Raw genomic sequence first — 9,768 nt, 5'->3', positions numbered from 1 at the left:
GCGGCCGACCACCTTCGACCATTGGACAATGCTCCCCGATGCCTGGGGAGCGTTGTCCTCCTGGCCCGCTGCAACTTCGTGCAGCTGGGCTCCACCTGCCCGTCCTCTCAATACCTGAGAGGGGGGAGAGGGGAGGAGGAGGGCCAGTTGGTCGATTTTTGGGGGGCCCTTTTTGGGCCCCCGTCGGGCCGGCCTGGGTTTAGCCTTGGGGGCTTGAGCCGGCTCCGGGACTCCTCTCGTGGCCCCAGCCACCAGGCCCGATTGGGCTTCAGGCCGGGGCGGCGGCGGCTGCCGCTTGTCCGCTTCCAGTGGCGGCCTCACCACTGGCTCTGGGAGGAGGCGCGACTCCAAGCCTTGAAGGCGGGCATTCACCATCCCGCCAACAGACTGTAGGAGTTCGCGCCTCATTTCCTCCAATGCGTTCCTCAGCACCTCCTCTAGGCCCGGCTGGGCCTGGGGTGCTTCGCTCGGAGTCGCAGTCGCATTGGATCGCTTTTGCGACTCCGAGTAGGCCTCCTTGAAGGCGCGCAGCTCGGCGCGGACTAGCTCGAGCTCTTTAGCGAGCCGAGCATTGTCCGCGCGGAGCTTGCGCAGTTCTTCACCGGCAGCGGTCTGTTGTTCCCTGCACGGCAGCGTCCTCGTTTAGACCGTGCTTGCCGGCCGATAAGAGGACCGGTAGGTGGGGTCGGAGTCGCCCGAGTCACTCTACAACCCCTTCGCCTCACTTCATACCGGCATACCTGGTATTAGTCACTGTTTTTATATTCTTACATGTTTATGATTTACGATATCACAATAAACAACTGACGATGTCGAGGAGCGCGGCAATGTAAACTGCGCGAATAGACTATACAACCTCACGCTGTGCCTTATTGCACGCGACTAAAAAATAACATTTAGCGGGGGAAAGTGGCGGCGGGGGACCGCAACCGATTACATCGGAAAAGACAGGCTTACGCGGTGGAATAAAACTCCTGGGTCAAGCCAGGTTAAGCGCTGCATCAGGAATCTCGTGACACAACTCCCAGGACCTAAGGGTGAAGTTAGAAACACGAAAGAGCCGCTAGAAACATGGAGGCTATTTTTCTCGGAAAGTGTTTGTACTCGGATTGTTCAGTGGACAAATAAAGAAATAAACCGCCTAAAATGTAACTAATTTTATTTTACGTTGATCTCAAAATATCTTATTTTTAAGAATTAAAAATTGTTTTATGTTTGTTTTTAGAATAAAAAGTTTTATGTTTGTTTTTCATGACTATAAGAAAAAAAAAATGAGACTTTTTTAAGGCTGTTATGAAAAGACTGATAGTCATTACAGTATTAAATAGTAAAAGCTAACAATTGGTATTTTTTGTTTTATTACATCCTATAGTTCCTGTAAAATAAAAAAAAATATAAACGGTTTTATAGAAAAATAACTAGGTAATAGGAGTCAAAGTTATGGTCTATCACACCGTGCGCGGGTATAGGTGTTAAAAAAATTTGGCGCGGGTACAGGAAGGTTAAATAAATAAATATATATATATATATATATATATATATATACACAAGAATATACTCCCACTTGGGAGACTGTATTCTCGGGCGGAAAAAAAAAAAAAAAATACCTTAGTGTGATAGTAGTAACGCTGGTTCGGGACATATCACATATCATGCCTTATATGTATTATATATGCAAGACGTGACTGGACAGCTGAAGCCGACAATTCGACGGAGTCGGGGGGCGGCTTCGGAATCCCTTACCCGGCAATTACATCATCTACATGTAAGTAATTAAGTCGTCTCATTGGAAATACAAGAACTCTAATTAAGTATACCGTATTAATTTATAATTATCATTAGCAAGAATTTATTTTAAGAATTGAAAACGGATAACTATAATACAGTTACAGGAGTTTGTTGGAAGAGTTGAGAATTGTGAATTATAGGGGCGTGATTAATATAAATCTGTTATCGTTTTATTTCTTTTTATTAATTGAGAACCATCTTTTTTTTTTATAATAGGCTGAAACTGTGGAGCGATGCACACATTAGCAAATGCATTCGACAAAGTCCCGAGATTCGGGCGACTGTTCGTCACCGTTCGCCGTGCCGCGGGCAGGCGTACCTCAGTAGAGCTGAGCGCGGTGAGCGGGCATGCGGCCGTGCTGCGCCGAGCGGGCTACTGGCGGCTTAGCGCCGGCACTACCCGCGTCCTTAGGTTGCACGCCCTTTACCGCGCAGTAGTATTTGCGACTACGTGTATCTATCTCTTACAGGAATGTGTGTACGCTTACCAGGTAAGGGTAAAAAAAAATATTATCGCACATTATTTCACAGAACATAAACCATTTTACCTCCGAACATACAGATCATCATATCCTAATGTTGCTTTACTAGGAAAAGAGTGACATGACGAAGTTATCACGCGTCATGTTCCTGTTGCTGTGCCACGTGACGTCGCTGGCGAAGCAACTCGTGTTCCTCACGGACGCCGACCGCATTGAGCGCATGGTCGCCGGTTTGGATGGTATCACTCCTTTTCCAAACACTACATGTTATTTTCTTTTACGACATTCTTGGTATGAGTATGAGTTATTATAACGCAACGGTCTATCCAGCCAGAGAGGACACCGATGTTGTTGTAATTATACTGTATACAATATGTGAAATTGAGAATATTCAGTATTTTAATGTATACCTAAAATATTTTTTAAATTGAGGCTCTACATAACGTTTCAATGAATAAGAATGTACTCCTTCAAATTGTAGGAACGGTCCATCTGTCGGTCATGAATAAGTAATATGTACATCTGCCACATCTAGGAACTTACTCGGCGGAACAGGAAATTTAACATGCGAGCCAGGCGTATCAATAGGACAAATAGGCGAATACATATGATTTTAGACGTTGTACATTGTGATGTACTGCTCTGTGAAGCACTAGCTCCGAGCACGGATGAGCCATTGTCGAGTGTGCTGCGTGTCGTTGGGCAGAGGCGGCACAGCGGGCACTGCGTACTCGTTCGGGCGCGGCGCGGCGGTTGCTCAACTGCGCGGCGGCGCACGCGGCGCGGTTGCGGCGCGGCTACGCGGGCTGCGCGGCGTTCACGTGCCTGCTGTGGGCAGTTTTCGCGGCGCAGGCGCACGCACGCCGGCAGCCCTTCGACTTTCCGCTTTGGATCGGTGTCGACACCACTGACACTATCGGGTGGAGCCAACTAATAATGTTCTAAATTAGCAAAAGGGAATAGCAATGCATACATATTCGTTTTTCTAAGGAATTCCAAAACTTTATTAAAAAAAAAAACAAAAAAAGAAAAAAAAATCTTTGGAGGGAAGTTGTCAAAATAAATAATATAACTACGATATTATTCGATCCATTGTACACGAGAATCAAAGGCAATTTTTTTTAATACATAGACTAGACTAATAGTTCACAGGACTAATCGAACGATGACGAATATGATTTGTTTATTTTTGCGAAAGCGACGAAGCGAATGCAGCGGGGAGTTTGAGCGAGCGAGGAATGGTGAGCTGTCTATGATTTAAGTTGACTTATTTAATTTTAGATTCGTGACAGTTCTGTTGTACACATACTACGTGACGACATTGGTTGGCGTCGCCAATACTACGATGGACGCTTTTATAGCGACAGTACTCTACCAGTGCAAGACGCAGCTCAGCATCCTCAGGTAACATTGTTTCCTTTTATTTTTATTCATTACTTCTTTGTCAATAATGAATGTACTGAAATGTTAATTTATTACGTTGATTAACATCCTAACATCTAATTTCATATAACATCTAATGCAAAGGAACCTACCTAACCTAGGAACCTACTTAAAAAAAAAAATAACATTTTAGTTTATCCAACGGGTCGTGCTATGTAGTTTTCAGTTTCTTTAATATTTAATTATATGATGTTCGTCTTTCTAGAATGAATTTAGAAAGGTTGCCGCAGAGCGCGAGCGCGCTGAGCGCGTCCAGTGGCCGGCGAAGAGATGTCGAGTTTGCGGCGCTCTTCGTGGACTGCTGGTTACAATATAAGAGGATTTGCGAGTAAGTTGTAAAGGCAACTAATAATATCGTCTTTCCCGGACACCCTGTGTATTGATTGTGTACGTTACGATGGTGTCATTCCATAGAACGGCTGGGCTGGTGCAAGACATCTTCGGCGGCGCCATCCTGGTGCAGTTCGGCATCGGCGGCTGGATCCTCTGCATGGCCGCTTACAAGATCATCAGTGTGAGTGTGGCCTGCTCTCGCTGTCCCGTTGTCTTTTACCCCCTGCCCTTCTCCCGCAACCCCACACCCCGCGCCTCGTGTCCCGTATAAACTAGAGCGCATTATGTTTCAGTTGGATTTCATCAGTATCGAGTTTGCGTCGATGATCCTTTTCATTCTTTGCATTCTCACGGAATTATTTCTCTACTGTTACTACGGCACCGAACTTACCGAAGAGGCAAGTATTGTCATAGGATGATTTATGTTTATTTCCCGAATCGAAAGCTGCCCGATGCGTTACCTAACTTTAATTCATAAAGGAGGCGATGCACAGAAAGAGGATATTTTCTCTTCCTAAGCTTCCCCTCATCCGCGAAATCCTTCCCCTTCCCATTATTCCCTTATAAGCAAAGGGTGGGAAGGGAACGTGGTCTAAAATTAGGCCCCTGACACGCACACTCATCACACAAAACGCGCTAGTCTAGTGGTCGTAGTATTATACCAGGCGAGCCGGTCAGTTCGGGCAATAGATGTTGTTGTTTTGCTCTTGTTGTGTGATCTTCACTGTTGTGTGTGAACTTAACAAATAGAGTGACGCATTAGCGCAGTATCGTTTATTGCCGTTTTATGCTATAAGACGAGCTTTGTGATGTGATGTCAGAGCGCGCTGCTGGTGGACGCGGCCTACGGCATGCGATGGGCGGGCGAGGGGCGCGCGGCGCGGCGCCTGCTGCTGCTGCTACTAGTGCGCGCGCACCGCCCGCTGCGCCTGGCCGCTGGCCGCGTCGTGCCGCTCTCGCTCGACACCTTCGTCAAGGTGCAACCCTGCCCGCCCCGCACGCACCCCTACAGCCTCGGCTTCCTCCTAATGTTACTTTTTAACCGTTCCCAGATTTTTAGTACTCGTTCTTTCTGTTCGATCGAAGAGGGATGTGTATTGAGAAGGCGAGGAGATTTGGGCTCTGCGCCCTATTCCAGTACCTCGATAAATGTCGCAGTTATACAAGGCAAGGTGAAGCGGGAATTTACTCGAGCGTGGCACTTAAACATAAGGGGGAATGTTGCACCGAGCCAAGTACTCCCACCATATATTGAACTGTATTGTTTTATTGTTATATTTATTGTTGTATTATCGTTTCAGATTCTGAAGTCGTCGTACACTTTTTACGCTGTTTTACGACAAACGAAATAATTTCGATCGCTGTAAATGTCAGGTTCGATGCAATTCTGTAATATTCGTCATCTATCAACTTTACATGTACCTTCGTAATATATAAATATATATATATATATATGTATATATATACAGGTAAACAAAAATATAAATTGCTTCATTACATAATCATATTTAATTGACACTTTACACGATAAAAGTATAAAACATAAAGGAAAACTTTCTTTAAGATTATTTAACACATTTTGATTATTTTGTCTTCATGACTGTTTATTGGCTTAAGAGAAAAGAAATCAGACGACGATGACGAGAAGAAAATACAAGTTCTGTGATCTAGGCGAAGCCGGGTCTGATAGCTATATGTTAGTAAGACAGTACAATAGGATAACAAACAATATAGTATCGTATGATCTTTGATAAGAAGTCAGATAATAATATAAGCGAAAGCGAAACGCGAAAAAAGAAAACAATCACACGAGTAGTCAATTGTTTATTAAAAAGAGTACTTCGGTCAGTCGTGAGGGAACAACTCTGTGGTGCTTACGCAAATACAACACAGTTGACGTTGAGTGGCGGCGGGCGGCGGGCGGCGGGCGGCGGCACTCAAGGCGCGGTAGTGGGCATGCGCACACGCAGCGTGCCGGGGGAAAGCCTGTAACATATGGTCGCTCTCAGTGCCGCCCAGGCCACACTCGCTCTGGCTGTTCTCGCCCGGGCTGCTCTCACTCGGGCGGGGGCTACTTTAGGTTTGGTCTAAATGTGTATGTTACCATGCGGAAAAAAAATAGTAAACTTCACCGTGTATTCGTTTTTCTAAATCGGATTAAGTAATGAAATAAATGGAGGCACTATTCGACTACCTATACTATTCTGCGATCGTTACACTATCATGCAAGACGCAGGTCGTTGCTGCAACTTTTCGTGAGTACAAAATCGTCACGCTTGAAAGCCATGCCGGAAGGGGGAGGATTGCGTGCTCGGGGGCGCGGGGAGATCTAATACTCTATTACCCCAGCTAGTAAATTTTACTACCGTCTATCTCCTTAGAAACGGTGGCTTGGTTGGAAAAAAGGAAAGTTTTGTATATAATTCAAATTCACTCATACTGTACCTAGCAGTTATAGGAAACTCAAAACATTCTTATTTTATAAAAAATTGTGAACGTAATATGAACTCATATTTTTCATGATACAATAAAATGTAGAACATACTGAAAAAAAAATATAAGCGCCTTGTTAAGGGACACGAAACACTATCCGACTGTTAGCAGACTGCGAAGGGGGAGGGGAGTCGGGATTCCGGTAGCGACGATTGAGAGGCGCTCACCTGGCCGTAGCGGCCGGTGCAGGGTCGCGTCGCCGAGCGCCTCCGGTCCCGCGCGTGCCTCGCCGCGTGCCCCGCCGCGTACCACGCCGCTCCGTCGAGCCCCAGTCGGTAGCCGGCAACGTGTCTGTAAAGTGTACGATGATTGAGTCATTCCGCGCGTAGGTGACCAGTGCGCAAGGGGTTCCCGTTACCTACCAGCTAGGTGCACAGAGGGCACGCGGTACAGTTCTGCGGCGCAAGCGGCGCACGGCGAGCCGCTCGAATCCGACCCGCTGCAGTAATCTACACCGCACAAGGTCGTCATGTAGTGTGACTGTGTATGTCGCTGAGAAACACTCAAGTTGCAATGGCAAAGTACTAGCTAGTAACAAGTTGCAAGCCCCGTGACCTGGTGCGTGCGCGCGGTGCGGGTGCGGGCGCGGCGGCGCGGCGAGCGGTACGGCTAGCGGCGCGGCGAGCGGCTCAGCAAGCGGGGGCGCGTGCAGGCGCAGCTCGCAGCCGCGTGCCGCGCTCGTGCTGGATGACGCCATACTGAACGTCGCGTATGGACTGATCTCCTGCAGATCATCTGCAACTAACACTGAATTATTCTTGTTTATTTTGTTCACCGTAAAATGTATACCTAATTTAATATTTATATGAGATTTTGACGCTTTTTGTTGTCGACCGTTATAAGAAATTCTGATTCATCTTGAATCAAAATCATCCGTTTAAACAAATAACGTTTCACCGCTCGGCCTGTGATGAAGCAATGTCCATTGGTTTATATCGAGCGTGCCCCTCTAGATGATAGCGATGATTTTATCTTGTGTTTAAACTTCTCGGCCAGCCCGTTGGAACCTCGAAATAAACTTTTAGACTTATGTCAAATCTTTTTAAGCGAGCGATCAAAAGCTTTGTGGGCGTTGATTGACCGTTGATGTATAAAGATCATTCGCTTTTTTAGGAAAAAATTGTAAATATAAGAGTTTCGACTGAAATTGGCCCAAAAATGGAATTCAATCTCAACAAAGGAACTATTTGTATGAATTTATCTATAATATGTATGTAGGCATTACCGTCAGGGATCGGCAGCTTCTTGATGTCGGAGTGAGGTTGAGGCGCGGGGCGGCGGCGGCGGCGCGCGGCGGCCAGTGCGGCGCCGGCCAGCAGCGCCAGCGCGACGCCGCACAGCCCCGCCGCCGCCGCCCCGCGCCCCGCTCCCACCGCCGCGCCGCCCGCCGCGCCGCCCGCTCCGCCCGCACGTATCGACACCTCGCTCGGAGATCCGATCCGTTCTTGTTTTGTTTCAAATAATTCAAATTTTGTTATTAAGCCAAGCGCAAAATGAATACGTCACGTGCGGCTCAAGGCCTAATTATTAGTTACTTAATTCTTGTTAAGAATTACCTCCATTTGGTGTGAGAGTCGCCGCTATGTAGACAGCGGTTGTTTCTCCGGCCTCCGAAAACGCGCTCACTCGAATTTCATACCAAGTTCCCGGTTCTAAGTTAGTTGCCTGTAGATATATACATAGAAATATACAACAACCAATTTACTCACGCCTGTAAGCCAGAAGGGTCGGCAGATATCACGGACTTTCATTTGGCGTATAGATATAACAATACCCATACAGACATAATGCGCCTTTTATTTTATAATTTTATCTACCTTCGATGGCGGAGTTAATGCAAGTTACGAAAAAAAAAAAACTTAGGCGTGTACCGTAGCTGTCTCCCCGTCAGTGGCGAGGTCGGCGGCCAGCGACCAGCGCTTCGCCGCACAGACTTCGTCGCCGCCGCCCCACGCCACCAGGTTCAGCCGCAGCGCGCTGCTGTTCGCCCAGATGAAATCTTTTCCCAATGGAGCTTTCAATTCTGCCGCAAAATTCACACTACTTTACCGAAACCGATGTGAACCACAATCAAATAGTTCTACATTAAAAGTGATAACTACAAACCGACATAAAAATCGTCGTGAGGAAAACAGAAAGTGGTACCGACTGTCGCCTTTGGTCCGTAGTGTGAGGGTGTGGGAGGGCGGCGAGGCGCCGAGCGCGTTGTGCGCGTGCAGCCACACGGCGTAGCGCGCGCCGCACGCCAGCCCGCGCAGCGCCACCTGGCGGCGCGCCGTGCACGTGCTGTGCGCCTCTCCGGCCGCCTGCTCGCCCGCCAGCCCGCCAGCCACGTCATCCCGCGACCGGCGCCACCATACGCTGTAACCTACGAGAACATTTTACTTATTTTTTTTATTTTTCAATTCCAATGAATAGCTTACACATAGGCTATATTTTTATGTTTAATTTGTACAAAAGTTGTAACTTAAATGAGAGATCTAAGAGATCTAGGCGACAGATTTTTCTGTTTGGTATATACCCATATAAACGATGAAAATGCAATTTTTCCATTAAGTGTTTATGTAAATCAAAGATGGCTGCCACCACAAGATGGCGGTTGCTATATTTTCGTACAGCTACCTGAACATATGTAAATATCAAAAGAAACGGCTTGACTAGTACAGTACCACGTTTAAGTGCTATTTGAATAATTTACTATCAACTTAAGATAGGAATTGACTTAATTATTTTTACTAATACTCGTTCACCTGTTGTCCTATGACATATGGGAAAAGAATAAAACATGATCTTGACTTGCTTTAACAATCCCCGGAACGAATTTCGGTATTTGATAAAGTAAGGATTGACGAATACCGAGCACTGGATCTCTAGTGCGTGGCGGCTCGTCCCAGGCGAGATGCAGCTCGTGCCTGTCGGCGCGCAGCAGGAGCGGCACGGGCGCGGCGGGCGGCCGGCGCAGCACCACGGCCAGCAAGGCGCGGTCTGCTCCCGCTGCGTTGCGCACGGTGCATGTGTAGTTGCCCTCAGACTCCACCTCTACATCATAAATCAGTTTAGTAAACATACACGTATGTAACCAAATACTATACATGTATGTATGTACAGTCAGCGTCATATAGATCGTCACAGACAAGATATGCAAATATATAGGTACACCAAAAGTAATCAATTATATCGGTACAACAAAAGTCTTCAAAATAATAGATACATTCACCCTGCTCAAATA

The 9,768-nt window shown here is 46.8% G+C and overlaps 1 protein-coding gene and 1 long non-coding RNA gene across 2 annotated transcripts; one reads left to right on the top strand and one right to left on the bottom strand.

Annotated features, from left to right (window-relative positions):
- Window positions 1–2,021: 2,021 nt before the first annotated feature.
- On the top strand, window positions 2,022–5,398 carry LOC106123922 (odorant receptor Or2-like). Its single transcript, XM_013320337.1, has 9 exons — window positions 2,022–2,279; window positions 2,380–2,509; window positions 2,977–3,190; window positions 3,552–3,674; window positions 3,919–4,041; window positions 4,128–4,227; window positions 4,340–4,444; window positions 4,868–5,023; window positions 5,348–5,398. The coding sequence occupies exons 1-9, from the start codon at window positions 2,022–2,024 to the stop codon at window positions 5,396–5,398; spliced, it is 1,260 nt and encodes a 419-aa protein (XP_013175791.1).
- Window positions 5,399–7,893: 2,495 nt separating this feature from the next.
- On the bottom strand, window positions 7,894–8,446 carry LOC106124249 (uncharacterized). The gene is made up of 3 exons (XR_001228199.1): window positions 8,411–8,446; window positions 8,096–8,204; window positions 7,894–7,983 (listed from the first exon to the last, which is right to left on the bottom strand). It is a non-coding gene; the product is annotated as an uncharacterized LOC106124249 (long non-coding RNA).
- Between the last annotated feature and the right edge of the window lie 1,322 nt (window positions 8,447–9,768).

The sequence above is a fragment of the Papilio xuthus genome, unplaced genomic scaffold, assembly GCF_000836235.2.
Source record: "Papilio xuthus unplaced genomic scaffold, Pxut_1.1 DF825946.1, whole genome shotgun sequence".
Taxonomy (NCBI): domain Eukaryota; kingdom Metazoa; phylum Arthropoda; class Insecta; order Lepidoptera; family Papilionidae; genus Papilio; species Papilio xuthus.
This window is presented reverse-complemented; position numbering and strand designations above follow the sequence as displayed.